This window comes from Echinops telfairi, unplaced genomic scaffold, assembly GCF_000313985.2.
Source record: "Echinops telfairi isolate 266 unplaced genomic scaffold, ASM31398v2 ScPeMD7_60;HRSCAF=208, whole genome shotgun sequence".
In the NCBI taxonomy this organism is placed as follows: domain Eukaryota; kingdom Metazoa; phylum Chordata; class Mammalia; order Afrosoricida; family Tenrecidae; genus Echinops; species Echinops telfairi.
Window position 1 is genome coordinate 32299253 of NW_022103958.1, and position 18114 is coordinate 32317366.

Below are 18114 nucleotides of genomic sequence, written 5' to 3' on the forward strand. Positions count from 1 at the left end.
GTGTGTGTGTGTGTGTGTGTGTGTGTGCAGATGAAAGACTGAGTCCACGTGTGCTCATGGCCAGCCCCCAGCCCCCGAGAGCATCTGGGCTGACATCCAGGGCAGACAGAAGCACTCTGTAGGACGTGGTCTGGGAAATGATGTTCCAATCGTTCCGACGACTCGGGCCCACCTGGAAGCTCCAGATCAGGAGAGGACACTCCCACGCAGGCTGCTCTGCAGGGACAGGGAGCCAGGCCTGGCTGCACATGCCTCATTGCTAGTCTAGGCACTTCTCCCAGGCCTCAAATTTCCATAATGGGAACTGGATATAATTAGATAATTAATTGGGGGGCCTGACTTACATTAACCCCATTACTGCCAGTTTTAACACCATGACAACTGAGGAACAGCACTGCTTATGGGAAAAAAAAAAGAAAAGGCTGCAGCCATCTCTCAGGCAGCTGCTTTGTTCGACCGCTTTGTACTCGGCCCAACGCGCCACGGGTAACAAGGAGCATTCAGGGAGCAGGAAGCCCAGCGATCTGGGGCTGCACAGGAGAGGCCAGTCCTCGAGCAAACAGCAGATGAAAGCAAGTCACCCCCTTGATCAGGGACATTTAGGCCTAATAGCTAAGCGTTTATAGCTTAGGGGTAAAACAACCCAAACAAACAATTCTAAGCTTTGCAGACCAACATTACCAAGAGTCCAATACTCTCCTGCCTAACCTCTCCCACTCCCTTCCCTCCCCCTCCCATAAAACAAATAGGTTACTAGGCGATAAAGCAGAGTTGGGAATGTGCTGACTCCCATGGCCGGCAGCAGTGTGGACAGAGGCTATACTGGTATTCTCCTGAGCCTGGGGGGCGAGCACCCGTCTGCATGGGCATGCTAGCAAAATCCACACCCTAATCCTCCCAAGGCACAGAGCATAACCCACGGTCGCCACGCCCAGGTCAGGCTAACTGCCCAGGAACTACCAGTAGTTCTCCGTCCAGACCACCCCACGGGACCCTCACTGACACCCGTGTCTGCTCTGAAAGGCCCACACAACCCCGGCACGTGCACTCGGATCCACTTATTCCTGCTCCGGGACGGAGCCCCTCTAGGGAAGCGACTGCCTCCTCTTCTGCTCCAAACCACTGCCAGCCTTTTTCAGGCCGTTTGTGTTTCTCCCTGGCAGAACAGAGGAATCAGCTGGCCTGGCACGCCTGCCTCCCTTAGCCAAACTACTCTCATGCGTAGTGCTGGGCACTCAGCTTGTGGGCAAGCACGCATAAGGGTTCTGAAGTCTACACTCAGGGCTGTTAATTGCATGTGATGGAGTCCTGGTGGCAGTGTTTAAGCACTCAAATGTTAACTGAAAGGTCAGGGGTTCAAACCCACCTGCCACTCTGTGGGAGAGAAATGTGGCTGTCTGTTAACACAGTGTGACAGCTTTGGAAACCCCATGGGGCAGCTCTACTCTGTCCTGCAGGGCAGCTGTGAGCTGGACTGGACTTGACGGCAGCGGATTGCTGTAGACGCGTGTGTGAGACGGCCAGAGAGACGGTCGGAACAGCTAATTAGTTCTGGCTGCTGGCGATTCTGACCTATAAAAATACACGTGCCCGCCAGGCACAGGGCATGGCCTCGCCTCACTGCCTCCACCTCAAGGTCACCCTGACTCCTCATGAACTACCAGGAGCTCTCAGCACGGAAGAAGCTGGGGTGCAAACACACTCCGCCTAGGCTAGGCTTTGATTGGCGAGGAAGAGGGGCCTGGGAACATGCAACGGCAAATGGGTGCGGAGCCCCCACCTGGACTGCATCTCAGCTTGTGCTTTGGACTGCTGATGAGGCGCGGCTTGCTGCGGCTGGTGAGGCTGGCCCTGGGAGGGGGTGCCAGCTGGCTGGGAGCCGGCGGGCGGCAGAGGTGAGGAGAGGTGGTGGTGGTGCTGCTGCTGCTGCTTGTACCGCGAGAGGCTGAAGAAGAGGCCTAGGATGGCCTTGAGGTTGCCATTCCTGATTTCTGGAAGACAAGGAAAAAGACTGTTATCATAGGGGGACCCTTTTCTTCCTCCCCCTCATGGGCTGCTGCAGCCCTCGCCCCACTTAATTCCTTTCGGATATGACAGGTTTCCAGAACTCTTCATTGACATCATGATTCAAATCAGGCTGGGACCACACAGAAATTAGCCGATTCTCAACATGGGTGTTACAGAGGCTAGGCCATGCAAGTTGCACCGGATGGCTGGCAAATGATTGGGAGCCCTCGTTGGTCTGTAATCCACAGAGTCAGCAGTTCAAAACCACCAGCTGCTCTGAGGGAGAAAGAGGGGGCTTTCCGCTCCCATAAACAGTGATTCCAAAACAAAAAAACCGCAGTGATTCCCGGAAACTCACAGGGCAGTTCTACCCTGTCCTAGAGGGTTGCTATGAGTTGGCATCCACCAGATAGTAGTTTGGGTCTGATTTTGATCTGGAAAATGCAGAGGAAATTCTCCGTCAGAACCAGGGGGCTTGAAACCGGTTAGAACCGACTCATTCATGGCCCACATCATGAAATCAGAACAGACCACAGTTTTTAAAACTGGGCTAATGCAGAGTGCTGCCCACGCTATCCAGGGATGGCCAACAGGGACTGGCCGAAACCCTGGAATGGGAGGTTTGGAAGAGTCATCGGAACCTCGTTTGGGAGCCTGATGTGGGCGACAGGACCATTGCCAGGACTTCGGAACGTGACACACTCTCAAAGTGACAGGCCTGGCCGCCATCTTTGAGTGGGGCACCTGGCTTCGGACTCTGCCGCTAAAGTGGTCTGGGTTGCTTTGCGACACGTGTAATGCCCTTGCTTTCCGAGAAGGAGAGTAGGTTTCTATAAGAATGTGGACCCCCAATTTTACCCAATCTGGTTATTGGCTATTGTTGTGATTCACCCACATTTCACGAAACTGGTCTGATTCCGTTTCACAGCATCAGCCACTACTGAGCCAAGGAGGAACTGGTTCGAAGCCCTGCTATGAACATAAGTGGAAAACATTCAGGGATCCCCGAGGGAGACAGGCAGAGCAGCCTCTCCGGGGCGGGCACTTCTTTCTGCACCACCCCTTAGTTTTCTGAAAAGAGATACCCTTTTCTGCAGAAAAGGGGGGGCGGGGGCGGGGGGGGGGAGTGGGGGGCAGTGCCGGTGCTGGGGAGAGTCCTGTCTTGACACTGCCCTGGCAAGTCCTTCTTTCTCAGCTTCCGGCCACCTTCAGTGTCCCGCCCCAGGGCCTTCACTCTGCTTTAGGCCATCACCTCGCTCTCAAATACCGGCCTCCGCTCTCCTGTCCACTGAGTCGATAGCTTACACTTAGTGGGGAGCAGCGGGGAGCCGACGAAGACGTGTTTCCATTAGAATTCACAAACAGCCTCTCTTACTTTCTATCATAAAGATGAAAACAGTGCAGGATGGGGAGAGGGGCATTTCTAGTCCAGTCTGCTCCAGATTTTAAAATGCATTTGCCTCAAGGCATGCATAAAAAGTCAGAGAGAAGGAATAAAATATTTATTCCCAGGCAAAGGCTTGGGATCTGTAAGGGTGTTTCTCCTGGGGCAATCCACCCCTTCACGCAGCTCTCTGGACACCAGATGCTGGTGGGCAGGGTCTGAACCGGCCCTGAGGATACAGTATTAGTGCAGCGCAGTGGACTGGCTACAGATCCTGGGGGTTGGGGCACGCACCCTCAGTTCCTCTGCTTGGCTTACACCCCTTGTTTTGCTGCGAGATGCTTGCTGTGAACTGGCAAGGGAGAAGAAGCCAGGCTGTGGTGGTTGGCAGCCACAGGTCTGTCCCCACCTCTTGGCAATCCCGTACACAGAGGAACAAAATGCTGCCCGTTACTGTGACACCTCCATACTCGGTCGGAAAGGAGACCATGGTGATCCATAGGCCATTGGCTGGTTTTCAGAAGTCGGCGGCCAGGCCTTTCTTCCTTGCCGTCTTAGTCGGGAAGCTCCACTGCAAACAGCTCAGGATCACAGTCAACACTCAAGCGTCCACTGACAAGTGGGTGTTGGTTGTGCTTCAGGTGCACTGGCCAGGAACAGCTCGGAGTCTCCTGTATGGCAGGGAAGCATCTTTCCCGGAAAGCGTGGAGGCTGTGCTAGCAGGGCAGGAGGGGTCAGCCTTGCCCTGTAGGTAATGCCCACCTCCACGCTGGCCCTAGGGTCGGAGGAAGCAGCTGTTGAGAAAGGAATGAGTTTCCTCTGAGGCCAAGTCAGAGAGCAGAAGGTATGAAGGGCGGCCCTTCAGGAACCAGCTCTCGTCCTACAAAGGCTGCCTGCCAATGCCTCCTGCCGGAGGCATTCCGCTGATGGGGCCAGGCGGAGTTACTTTCTATTGGAGCGTCTCCTTCTCCGGGCTCTGGAGAAGACAAGGAGAATTCCTAGAATTCAGCCTTTACGTTCAATTTCAGGAGCTAACAGGTCTCGATGCTGCCATAAAATCAACAGAGGGACAAAGCCGACATGCCAATCGATACACTTTGCTTAAAGTAAAACCAAACAAAACCTATGGCCACGGAGCTCATTTCGACTCATAGTGACTCCACAGGACAGAGTAGAATCTCCTCGAGGGTTTCCATGGTTGTCATCTTATGGGAGCAGACAGCCAGCCTCAGTGCAGCTGGTGGCTATGAACTGCTGATCTTGGGATAAGCGGCCCTATGCTTGACCCACTACACTACCAAGGCACCATCCTCTTTGCTTACTCTCTGTGTAATCACAGGCAAGCCCCTTACTTTATTTGGCAACAATGACAGCAACTAAAGAAGGTGGAAATGCTCACACAGTATCATCTGTATCACATGAAAGTAAACTTTTGCTGTAGATGATGCAACAAAAATCGGAGCAGACCATCAGCAGGGAGCTTCCAGAGATTCAAGCTGAACTCAGAGGAGGACATGCACAAAGGGTAGCAGCACTAACGTCAGAGAACACCACAAAGATATTTTAGTTGTGTTTCATTGATTATGAAAAGGCATTTAACAGTACGGATCAGAACAAAGTATGGACAGCCTTGAGAAGAATGGGAATTTCAGAACACTTCACTGTGCGCATGTGGAACTCAAGGCAGTTATCCAAGCAGAACAAAGAAATACTGCATGGTTTAAAATCAGGAAAGGTGTGAGTCAGGATTATATCCCTTCACCAAATTTATTCAATCTGTATGCTGAGCAAAGAACTCAAAAAGCTGGATTATATGAAGAATGCAGTATGAGGATTGGAGAAGGCTTATTAACAATGTGTGATATGCACATGACGCGACCTTGTTTGCTGAAAGTGAGGAGGGACTGAAGCACTCGCTTGCTAATGAAGAGCAGGGATTGAGGCCTTTGGTGTGGATGACAACTCAATGGGAAGAAGACCAAACTCTTCATAACTGAACCAATGGGTAACATCGTGGTCAGTGGAAAAAAGTTTGACGTTGCTAAAGATTTTGTCTTGCTTGGATCCACAATTAATGCTTATGGAAACATTCATAAAACCAAAACAAAAATCAAGCAACCTATTACAGTGGGTAAATAAGCTGCACAAGACCTCTTTAAAATATTGATGACCAAGGATGTTACTGTGAGGACTCAGGTGTGCTTAGTCCCAAAGCTATAGTATTATACCCAATTACCACTATTACTTAGACCCAAGCTATAGTATTTTCAATCATCTCATCTGCATGTAAAAGTTGGACATTGAATTGGGAAGGATTGATACATTTGCATTATGGTGCTGCCAAAGAATATAAAAAATACCATGGACTGCCAAAAGAACAAACAAATCTGTCCGGGAAGAAGTATAGCCAAAATGCTTTTTAGAAGCAAGGTTGGCGAGACTTTGTCTCCTGTAGTTTGGCCATGTTTATCAAGAGAGACCAGTCCCTGGAAAAGGACATCATGCTTGGTAACGCGTGGAGGGAAGACCTTCAACCAGAGGAACTGACTCAGTGGTTACAAAAATGGGCACTAGCAGAACAATTGTAAGGATGGTGCAGGGCCAGGCAGTGCTATGCACAGGATTGCTCTGAGTCAGGGCCAACTGGAGGTCACCTAACAACAGCCGTGGTGGTGTCGTGGGTTACAAGGTGGGGTGCGAATCACAAGGCCTGCAGTGCAAACCTCCAGCCACTGCAGGGGAGCGAGAAGAAGCTTTCTGCCCCTGTACAGAGGTACAGCCTGAAACCCACGGTGGCAGTTCCACCCTGTCCGACAGGGTCGCTGTGAGTCAGAATTGAGAGACCTCCTCACACAATACTGACAAGACTGAGAGCATGCACTAGTCCAGGTCAGGCTCTAGTCCAGGTTGTTAAAGGAAGATTGCAGACCCAGGTGCTGGGTGAGATTCCCAGAGAGGGCCTACTTTAATGCTTTAGAAACCACAGTTTTCACTAAAACCAACTGTATCACACGTGGTAATTTTAAAAGCATAGATTGTTCGTTGTTGTTTTTTACTATTTTTTTTTATATATGAAATCCAGGATAGATAAAGCTATAGATAGTAATTGAACAAATGGTTCCTCAGGGTATGGCAGGGGCGGTTGGGGGGAAATGGGGAGCTAATTATGATGAGTACAAGAATGAAGAAAATGTTCTAGAACTGATTGTGGTGATGATTGTACAACTTTTCTTAATGTGACTGACCTATTACATTGTATGATATGTGTCAATGAAACTGTTGGGAAAAGAAAAACACAGCACATACTGTGGAGCCTCTGACACTTTTGCTTACTCGGTGTCAGGGTACCATGCTCCAAGCTGGAAGCTCCTATGTTCAAATCCTAATGGCAGCATTCGTTTATTGCTTGATTCTATCCTTAGCTCTGGCTATAAGCAGTGATTGACTGCTTCCTGGTGTGCCCCTGTGAGTCTTGGTGGCCACTGTTGACACCATGTTGGCTTGAAGAAGCTTTGTCACACACAGTCTCTACCTCCTATAGCTGTTAAGTATCCATGGTTCATCAGTTTATTCCATTGTTCCCTACAACATCTATTTTTCAAAGGGCACCAAACAAAAAACCTACTGCCATAGAGCCAATGACGACTTAGACTGTAACTCTTTACAGGCATGGAAAGCCTCATTTTTTCTTCCAAAGTGCAGCTGGTAGTCTCAAACTGCTGACCTTGTGGTTATCAGCCCAACGCATAACCATAACGACACCAGGGGCACAGGGCATCCATAAATATACTCCTTGGGGAGCGGCAACGTTTGCTGTTGCAAAACCACTGATCTCTGAAGCTGGAAAAGCTCAGCTCTGAGCTCCAATGTCCATCATTATTTATAGACATTTTCTCACCCTCCCCTGGGCCGCATTTTCCTTTTTCTATAAAATGGGGCTGTGCCCTGCCACACCTTTCCCACAGTGCTATTATGGAAAGTAGGTGACCGTTAAGCGATAAAAAGGAATTCAAGCAACAATACAAGGAGCCTTTGAAAACATGATGTTGACGCAATCAGTTAGGCACAAAGAAGACAGCTGTTGAATGATCCTATGCATTTGAGATATCTCTAAGAGGCCGATGCACAGAAATCAGAGTTTCCCGTGGTTCCCAGGGGCGGGCAGGAGCCAGGGCACTGCCAACAGCTACCCACGCACTGGACCACTGACAACAAGGCTGGGTTGGAACCCACCCAGTGGTTCCACAGCAGGAAGAGCTGGCTTTGTGTTTCTGCCATGGTTTCCAGCCAAGAAAACCCTAGAAGGTAGCTTTACTCTGTCCCAGGGGGTAAATAAAAAGAGTACAAAGTGACTCCCCAACACCTAACAATAATCCCCACCACCTAGGGCAAGAGGGGGAAGCAAACCGAGCCCTTGTTCAGGAAGCAAGGAACATCCGCTATGCAAGTGGGTACCGGTGACTGTACAACTTGAAGAATGCAGGCAGTGTCCTGGACGTCACATGTAAAATGTGTGCAACTGGCGAGTGTGTCAGAGGAGTGTACTTTTTACAATTAAAGAATTATATTGATTATTGAGCACACACAAAAAAAGAGAAAACGAGTTCAAAGCACCAAGGCAAAACCAGTGTGTACTTTTCTTTGGGCCCTCCTACCTGCCACCCCCTCAGAACGCAAGACAGGGCTCTTGACCCACAGGAAGCCTAGGATGCTCCGTCGTCCCTCTACTGGCTCTCCTGCATCCCAAAGCCGCTGGCACCCAGAGGGGACTCATCGCCAGGCATCTCGACAGCCATCGTCTTCTTAAAACTCAGGAACAACTTTACCGAGGCATAATTTGCATCCACAACATTCTCCCATCTTAAGTGTCCCAATCCACGATTTTTAGGCAATTGACAGGTTTGTACAACCACAGCATACGTCTTAAGCCATTTCCATTGCTTCTGCCCACCCCCACTCCCAGCCCCCCACCAAAAGATTCCTCATGCCTATTTGTAGCCAACCCTCAAGGCCACTCCCAGACAGCCACTCGTCTGCTTTGCATTTCTACAGATTTGCCTTCTTTTCAGGGGCATTTCCTATAAATAGACTCCTGCAGCGTGCTGTCTTTGCATCTGGCTTCTTTCTCAGAGCACAATGATTTGGAGGTGGTCCCGTGTCAGAGCCAGCACCCGCAGTCTGCTCCCCGAGGCAGCTGAGAGGTGTCCCGTTCCTCAGGTATACCTCCTCGTGCCATGGACCTGTTCACCAGTCCATGGCCCTCTGGGCAGTCTCACTGTCTTGCGGGACAGAGACCCTTGAGAGGGGTGGACGGGATGCCACAGAGGGTTCGAAGGGGAAGCCACAGAGTTTATGCCATCGGGGTTCTCTAACAAGCGGCATCCCAAGCAGCTGGAATTGTCTTCCTTCCTGGTAAGGCGTCTCCCAGTCAGTCTAAAAACCAAACCCATCAGCCCACAAGATACTCCCCAAGGCATTGGAGAAGAAACGGTCTTGTGGTGTTGGATTCACTAACCTCACCCTCTTCAATTCTAGAAAAGGTCCAAACCAACACACAACAGAGCTAGCGACAAGTACCTTGCCCAAGGAAACACTAGTTGATAGCTGATAGCTCCGTACGCAATGACCCAGTCCTCTCTTCCTGCGTCTGCCGGGTGCAGACCGAAGAACAGAGGGTGGAGGTCCTATTGCAAGTCCCACTGGAACGCCGTACTGCCTTGACTCGTTATGGCTCTGTCTGGTCTCTTGGTTCCCACTGACTAGTAGGAATCTCTATAAATGGTGATGGTCATGTTGGGCAGGAGGAGGTGGATAAATAGGAGAGTTATTTTCTTTCGACATCACTGAAGAGAAGCCTGGTTTACCGGCCCTGGCATAATCCACTACAAAGACACCAGCTTTGTTGGGGGGTGGGAGGAGGGGTTGCCGCAGACGCAGACTCAGACTTGCAAAATTCCTCTTCATTCCCTCAGGCCGGGGTTGTGTCAGGCTTGCCCCGCTGGTTAGGGATGGCAGGGTCTGCGGCATTATTCCTCCAGCTGGGCCTTCTGTGTAAGCTACATTCACTTGTGACCTCCCTCCTGCACACACACCCCCCTCTCCCCGCAATGAACCTACTCACAGAAGGAGAGTGGAGCCTACAGGACACCCCCCACCCCACAGGGGAGGGGAAGCGCTACATCTAGGTCTCTGGCCATCAGGAAGCAAACCGTGTAGATGAATCATTTCACGTGAACCGCACCAGCTCCTCAAAGCAGCCACCTGGGAGGTTCTTCCTGCTTCCACCTCTCCAACCGGCCACCAACCTTTTACCTAGCCCTCGTCTTCTGTCTGGATTCCTCTGTCCCTTCTTCTTCTCTGATTCATCTTGAGAACCCAGGGAAAACATCACCACCTCCGTGAAGCCCTCCTGACTGCTCGGGCAGTGAGCACTGCTTTTGTTTCGTCACCACGGGCTCTTGAATGTACCACCGGCACCAAAACTCCCTACCCTCAGGTTGGTGCTGACTCGGAGTGACCTATGGGGCAGCGCAGGGCTGCCTCGATGGGTTTCTAAGACTCTCAAGTCTTCAGGGGAGTTCAGCCTCCTCTTTCCCCCGCAGAGCGGCTGGTGGTTGTGAACTGCTGACCTCGTGGTTAGCAGCCCGACTTGTAACCACTATGCAGGCCCCCAGGGCTCCTGTACCACCTATACAGCCCTGGTTAGTTGAAATTCATGCTAGATGTCTATGGTGACAGTGTGGGTCAGTGGTGGAATTCTTGCCTTCCTTTTGAGAGACCTGGGTCTGGTTCTCGGATAACCCACCAGATCGCAGCCACTGCCCATCTATCAGAGCAGGCTTGCATATTGGTGTGATGTTGAACAAGCATCAGTAGTGCTTCCAGATTAGGAAGAAATACCTGGCGATCTAGTCTTGACAATAAACAGTTAATGGAAAGCCTAGGGAACAGAGAGGCCCAGCTGTGCCTCAGGTCACCCTGACTGGCTGCAACTAGGTGGGCTGACTGTGCTGTCTGCAGGACCCAAGCATGCTAGTGCCTAACCCGGTGCTGCCACATCCAAGCAATTCAAAGAGGTAATTATGCCTTATCCCCCGACTCCTGCTTTGGCTTCTCTGAGCAGGATGGGATTGGGGCTAGGGAGAGCACCCCCCCCACCCCCCCACCCCCCGCCCAGGTGTTTTCAATTCCCCCGCCCCCCTCCAGAGAAAAGGCTAGTCTTCCTCACAGGATGGCCTGGGGTTGGTGGAGTGTGTTTTTTGGAAGGTTGGGGTAGGGGTGGAGCACCTTAATCACTCTGGGGCAGGGTGAGGCACATGCTCACAGGACTCCCGGAAAGTATCCGAGAGCAAATAGACAGGTCCAATCCCCAGGAAGAATGAGGGGGCAGGAAGCCTCATCCAGGGGAAGTGCCCACACAAACAGTACCTCCCTGGGGCTCACCTGGGCCTCCAGCTTCTGCCCAGAGGCGTCCGCCATCTGGTGGCAACAAAGGCTCTCTGTGGCTCTCACCAGGCAGGTCAGGGCAGGGCCCTAGCTCCTGAAATGCTCCTAGGACAGGTGTCCATACGTGTGTACTCTCTCCCTCTCTCTCACATGCTCAGCTTTAGTCACAGGGAAAGGGCGGGGATTTTTCGATGGGGCTTTCCAACGGCTGGTGTTTTGTGCATCAGAGGAGGGGCCTCGGGGCACTCAATTGTCTTCAAAAGGAAGACACAAACATTAGAAGGCCAGTCATTTCAAAGCACCGTGATGCTTTTCTACTTGTCATGCAGGTGGTTGGACACGTGGACAGGGAGGTCAGGGAAGGAGCCAGCCTGTGAATGAGCAGAAGGGTAGCTAGCTGAGCCATTGCCTGACCTTACCTGCCTTCCTTTTCCACCTGCGCCGGTCTCGTTGGACCTTAGTTTCTCTCTGTATAATGGGGACAATATGAATATTGACCTCACAGATATCTGGAGAGAAGTGATATATAAGTACATGAAGCTCTTGGCTCAGTATCTGAAACCTGTAGAGCCTCAATGTTTTCTCATCCTATCATGTAATGTTGGAGCCCAGGTGTTGCTGCCAGGTAAGCCAGGAACTGTCAACTGCAGTTGTCCCAAACCACCGGCTGCTCTGTGGGAGAAAGATGCTGCTGTCTGTTTTGTAAAGACGAACATCCTCGGAAACCTTACAGAGCAGTGGTTCCCAACCTTCCTCATGCTGCGACCCTTTCATACAGTTCCTCATGTGGTGGTGACCCCCCCAACCATAACATTATTTTCGTTGCTACTTTATAACTGTCATTTTGCTACAGTGATGAATCCGGCGACCCCTGTGAAAGGTTCGTTCAACCCCCAAAGGGGTCATGACCCCTAGGTTCAGAACCGCTGCTATAGAAGGTAGCGCTGAGTCAGAATCAATTGGATGGTGCTGAGTAGAATGTAATTTAACAGCAGGTCAAGTGAGGTATTTCCTGAAAGTCTGAAAAAGGCCCAATGTGGACATAAACATCTCTAAGCACCTCCATCTGTAAGTTCAAGGAGCTACAAGAGTTGGAGGGCAGCCCTCTTTCTACAGGTTGTATCAAGTGACACCAGTTTTACCGGCAACAGTCATTGTCACTCCCCCCAAAATATACAGCCATCTAGTTGATCCTGGTTCATGATGATCTACATGAAGGACAGAGTAGCACCATCCCAGAGAGCATCCAAGGCTATCAATCTATGTAGGAGCAGATGGCCTCACCTTTCTTCCACAGAGCAGCTGGTGGGTTTGAACCAGCGACCGTATGGTCAGCAGCTAAATGCTTTAACCACTGTGTCAATATGGCTTCTGACATCACTCACACCCCACAATATCAATATAAGTGGATCTGTGTGTGAGCAGCCCATGGGTTTGTTTGTGTTTGGGGGTCATGGACACAGGGTTTTCTGCTTTGATGAAATAGCGAGAAGGTGGGGCCCTTGCCCTCTTTGACAACAAGGGGGTGGAGGCTCCTAGATAACCACTTTAAAGCAGGGGTGCTGGCAAGAAGGGGCAACTGGCATTCTCCTCCCCAGCTGGATGTCAGCTAGGCAGAGATTTGGCTGATCTGTCTCATGGCCATCTGAGTGGGAGAAAAAAAGCTGGAGAGAGGTTGTCTCGTGGGGGACTGCCAGGTGACAGGCCTGTCCCACCCATCTGAAGTGGAAGATGGAGCCTACACTCATCTCTTGGGCTTATGGGGCCGATGAAAGGATCCTGACAACCATGTCTAGGGTCTTCTGGCCAGGACCACCTCAGTAAGGAGACTAAGAGGAGTCTGCTTGGGGGGCCAGGGGATGGGGGTGGATATGAAGGTTACCAGCTGGGGGTGGAGCTGGACGAGCTGGCCAACCTTCACGGAAGACAGTCAATGCCCTGAGAGCAGCAAGGGTGGGAGCGAGACCCTGATGGGCAGGTCACAGTGAGACCACCCACTCGAAGGACTGCAACTTCCCCACCAGTGGGGCTTGGCCTCCCCCATGGAACGCCGATCTCGGAAGCTCCACACAGCAAAGGGGGGAGGGGAAGGAATGTAAGTCAAGCCACCCCGATCCCAGGCCCCTCAAAGCTCCCTTGCATCAGAAGGCATGAGGGAAAAGAACTTGCATCAGAAGGCATGAGGGAAAAGAACCTTGGATAGACTTCGAGGTTAAAGTTTGACAACAAACAAGGCTGAGTCACATAAAGACTGACATAAAACTGTCCAAAGAATGGATGTGACTCTGCCCAGAGTAACAGCGGGCGGGCTACAGACTCAGCAGCGAAGGAGGGGGCTTAACACAGTGCCGCTGGCAGCAGTGACTGCAGTGCCCCCCGCGGGTTCATAGTCATGCCCCGACGCACTGTACCCTCTTCCCCAGGCCCGGTGACTCATCAGGGTCATGCCCAACATCTGAAAGGGGCGGAGGGCAGAGAGCCTCCTTGTCTCCACAGGTCACACACCATCTTCTGAGATGCACCACAGGGCACAGGCCCTAGCTAGCAAAGGCTCTACCACTTCTCTCCCGGCCTCTTCCCTCAGGCCCAACCATGGCACGCCCGGGCCGCACCTATCTGCCATCCTCCAAAGACCCCATGGTAGAGGACAGAGAACATGAGCTCAGAAGTCAGACCCCAGACCCTGCCGCTCACTAGCCTCAGGCCTTGGGGAGCCATGCAGAATCTCTTTAAGTTTCCTCACCTGTATATTAAGGCAATTATACATTCCAATTGGCGCGATGATGAGCGCTGATGTAGATAAAGTCTCCTTAATGAACACCCAGAAACCTACACCCACTGCCATGTAATTGATTGCTACTGACAGCACCCGATGCAGGGCTTCTGTGGACGTAGCTCTAACAGGAGCAGACGGCGCATCTTTCTCCCTTGGAGTGGCTGCTGGGTTTGAACCATCCACCTTGCAGTGAGCCACCCAAGCTTCCCCGACAGTGCCATCTGGGTTGGTACTTACTCATTTGAGAAATATTTAGTGAACAGATTCTCTGTGCCACAGGGTACGGGAAGAACGGGGCAACAGATGAAGTAGAAAAGAGGATCGCGGGCACACTTCACCTCCAGGCCACACGGGATGCAGGTGGCCAGCAGAGCCCTTGATGTTGAGCGAAACTCCACAAACGAACCCTCTGGGGCTCTGCTACGGGGTGTAGGCCTGTCCTTGGGTTACAATCACCTCCAGACATTAGGGGTGTTGGGGACTGGCCTGCTACCTCCCAGCACACACAAGAGCTCTCTCTCTCGAAGGAGGAAATCACCATGCATTTGTCTGTCAGAGAGTTTACACCTCCCTTCCTACCCACGGGGATCCTGGGTGGTACAACGGGGAAATGCTTGGTGGCTAACCAAAAGGTGGGCAGTTGGAGCCCCCCAGCTGCTCCCCAGAGAATGATGCTGCAGTGGTTTCTGGAAAGACTACTGCCTGGGAAACCCTTGGGGCCAGTCTGCTACTCTGTCCTGCAGGGTCATTATGACGATGGCACAATGATTTGTTCCTCACTCACCCATGTCAACACCATCACCATCAACTCCTTCCCCAAGAGTGTTTGAGGGGCTTCGAAACAATGCTTGTGGAAATTTCCCATGATCTTTGCTTTCCACTTGCCCACTCACATGTCCAAGCCCCTGGTATATACCACAGGGCCATCTCCATGACGTGTCCACACTCCAGAGAAGGGAGACTCTAAGGATGTCTTGCTAAGAGCTGGGGTGAGGAGTGACCGCCCTCCAGCTGCCTGCGACCTCTGGAAGCGGCCTGACATTGGGCAGGACCAGTGTAATGCAGGCTCCCATCAACCCCACTCTAAGTCATGGCACAGCCACCAGGCACCAGAGTGGCCCTTCACACTCCTGCCCCACCAGGAAGACCCAGGAAAACTGAGCTGGCAGCACAAACCAGAGGCGAGACAGGGCCCCACAGGGTGCCCCTACCTTCTGAAAACTTACCTACTCCTTCCGACGGCTTCCTTCCTCGCCGCTCCCCTCCTCCCCGCCTTGGCTCCCTTTACAGAGAGCAATCTTGCTAGGGAGAAGGTGGTATCCTCTGAAAAGCCAGACAGATTTACCTGTCCTGGGAAACCCTGAGGCAGGTGCAGGCTAATGAGTTTGGGAGGATGGCGGGGCCTGTGGCAGCCCGGGAGCTGGCAGCTGCTTCTATTTACAAACAGGAGCGCACGTAGCTTCTGGGGCCAGGCTTTGCCTGAGGAGGCTGACAATTTGGACTGATTTTGGTCTCCAGACCCAAACTGAATTGAACAGCAAATCATTAGCAAGCGCTAATGTGCGACTTAGCCACCAAATCTGAGTTAATTAAAACTAATCACGATAGAAAAATAAACCTGGTCCTCCTAAGAGCAAAGAGAAGGGTCTTTTTTAAATGCAAGCACTAGGACTAGGCTTGTTTCTTTGTTTGACACCACCCCTTCCACCCCCCACCCCCTACCTGGGAGCAATATGATCTAAATATGTTCTCTCTCAGATAAGACCTAACTTGATAATCAACTGAATTGCCAAATAGGTGAGTCCAGTCTGAATTCTTGAGTCAAGGCTCGTGGAACCTGGGCAGCTCTGGTGGAGAGGAGTGGCCCTAACTCTTGCCCATGTTACCTTGGGGAAGTCTTCGTTTGCAAGAAAAGTTGTTGCACCCCGCCCCTGTCCCCCGGCCTATGTCTTGTGATGCCTATTTGCACCACACTAGTAATCTTTCAAACCTTAGCGAGCATTAAGCTTTCTAGAGGGAATCCATCCGGAAGAGCAAAGCAGCACCGGTGCATCTTCCCTGCATTGATGGCCCCAGCAGGGGGGCGTCCCTAGTGGCGAAGAGGCGGGCTAGGGACAAGCATGCTGACTCACCTTCTGCAGACAGCCCTTGGATGTTGATGCCCTTAGCTGCCAGGAAATTCAAGCAGGCATCTATGTTTTCAATCTAGGGGAAGAACACAGAAACACACACTCAGTAAGTGTTCACCGCCCCACCCCTCATCGTTGATTAGGTTCTCCGTGTATTGGGTAAGATCCGCAAGCAGGAAACACGGAAGAGCATCACACCACCTGACAGGTGGCTACGGGTCAGGGCTTGATTCTCCCGGACTTGCTCAGGGAACAGTTACCCAACAGCCCAACCACACGGCTCCAGGGCGCAGGGGCTGCACTGCTCGCAGCCGCCCCAAATAACCAGCGTGGAATGGGAGCCCTTCTGTTGATCACTGGGACCAGCGCAACTCGGAAAACCTGAGCAGCTGCCAGGGCACTAGAGCAGGGTGGGGACGAGCTTAGCAGACCCACTCAGCAACTGGCAGGTGGCATAAAATTCCCAGAGGCGGGCAGTCACACGGGGAAACGGCGGGTAGGAGAGTCCACGGGGATCTGGGCAGTGCTCACTCACAAAATCCTCCGGATGGCAGGCATTGTAGTTGACTAGGAAGGGCTGTGACCTTTCCAGACCCTCATCCTCTGCACTCTCTTTGTCAGCCTGCCCATGTGTCTAGCGCTGAAGTCCTGGCTAAGGGCAAGCCAGTGCCCAGTAGAGAATGCAGCTCACTCCCGAAGCTCTGATTGGACATCAGCTGTCAGGGCTACTTTATTCTTTGGTTTAAAAGAAACATGTTCTGGCTTAATAGCAAAGGAGCCCTGGTGGCGCAGTGGGTGAATGTGCCGGGCTGCCAAGTGCACAGGGCCGGCAGTTCGAAACCACCAGCTCCTACAGAGTTACAGCCTCAGAAACTCACAAGGGCAGTCCCACCCCATCCTTTCAGGTCGCTCTACGTCAGATTCGACCCGATGGCAGTGAGTTTGAGAGTTTTTATCAATGTCTGTAGTGACCACAGGTGAACAAAAACCACTTTTGACTTGGCTCAGGGGATCTTTGAACTTCCTCCAACGTCCAGTTCACCACGGAGACCCCATGCCCCTCCACAAACCACCCCCACCCATGGCTTCCCATCATGAGTGGGTCCAAGGGCTCTACTTTAACTCATCAGTGACCGTGCATGTGGCCATTCTCCCCCACCTCCAAGCAGTTTGCTGACTGATGCTTCTTCAGACGCAGAGGGCAAAGCCACTACATTTGAAGGGCATGGCAGGTGGTTGATATGGTTGGCTGCTAACTGAAAGGTTGGTGGATTGAGGCCAACTCGGGTAACCTTGGAAGAAAGGCCTGGATGCCTACTTCTGAAAACTTACGACGGAGCAGTTCTACTGACACGCATGGCGTCACCACGCTCCAATCTGAGCACAGTCTGGCTCCAGAGGAGCCTGTTAGGAGCTTCTGTCCAGCCTCCTACTGAGGCCGTGCGTCCTCGTTGTGTGTAGAGCCTTTGAGTCTGTGCAGGCGCATAGCAAACTCCGTGCACAGCAGAAGGAAACACTGCCCAATCCTGCACCACCTTCACAATCAATAAGCGCGAGCCCACTGGGGTCACCTCTGTGGCAGTCCATCTCGCCGAGGGGCTTCCTCTTTGCTTTACCAAGCAGGGGGTCCTTTCCCAGGGACTGGTCCATCCTGACACAACTCCAAAGTACAGGAGCCGAAGTCTCACCATCCCTGCTTCTGTGGCACATGCTGGTGTACTTCTTCCTGGACAGATGAGACGTGTTTGTTCTTCAGGCAGTCCGCGGAACGCTCAGCACTCCTCACCAGCACCAGGACTCAAACACATCCGTTCCTGTGCAATCTCCCTTCCTTCCACATGCACGTGAAACCATTGGAAATACCATGACTTGGATCAGGCGCGCCTTCATCTCCCAAAGTGACATTTTGGCTCTTCGAGCAGTGCCTAACATTTTTCTCCCAACCTAGCCTCTGCCTCTTCCAAGGGCTTTAAATTAAACAATGGCACAGCTGAATCACACTGTACAGGTTTCGTAGGCATCTCCTCCGTCCTGAATTGGGATTGTTCCCACTCTTTCTCAATCTCCAGCTCACCGTCAAGGGTCCTGACCAGAAAGATGTTTTCTCCTTTCTAGGAAAACTAGCAGAATGCAATTTCCGGCTAACCAAATACATGCTGGTGCTCTGGGTAATGCCTATCACTCGGCAGAAAACCACTCCCTACACAGAAGGGAAAGTTCCACCTCCCCGCACTCCCGCCCCGGTGCAGACACAGGATGCCTGATGGGGATGACCAGGAGGACGGATGCTCTCAGGAGGGCAGGCAGGGGAAGAAGAAGATGCGTGGGGCGCTCTGTTGAAGCGGTTTTGGAGCAGTCTGCTTCCACTCGTG

At 52.0% G+C, this 18114-nt stretch overlaps 1 protein-coding gene across 5 annotated transcripts in view; it reads right to left on the bottom strand.

Moving 5' to 3' along the window:
• NAV2 (neuron navigator 2) overlaps positions 1–18114 on the bottom strand; it is a 413588-nt gene that overhangs the window by 230353 nt on the left and 165121 nt on the right. For all 5 annotated transcript variants that reach the window (XM_045290963.1, XM_045290962.1, XM_045290966.1 and 2 more), the window contains exons 4-5: positions 15746–15818; positions 1781–1991 (exon numbers count right to left, since the gene is read on the bottom strand). In XM_045290963.1, coding sequence (XP_045146898.1) covers positions 1781–1991; positions 15746–15818 — 284 coding nt within the window. The remainder of the gene's footprint in view (positions 1–1780; positions 1992–15745; positions 15819–18114) is intronic.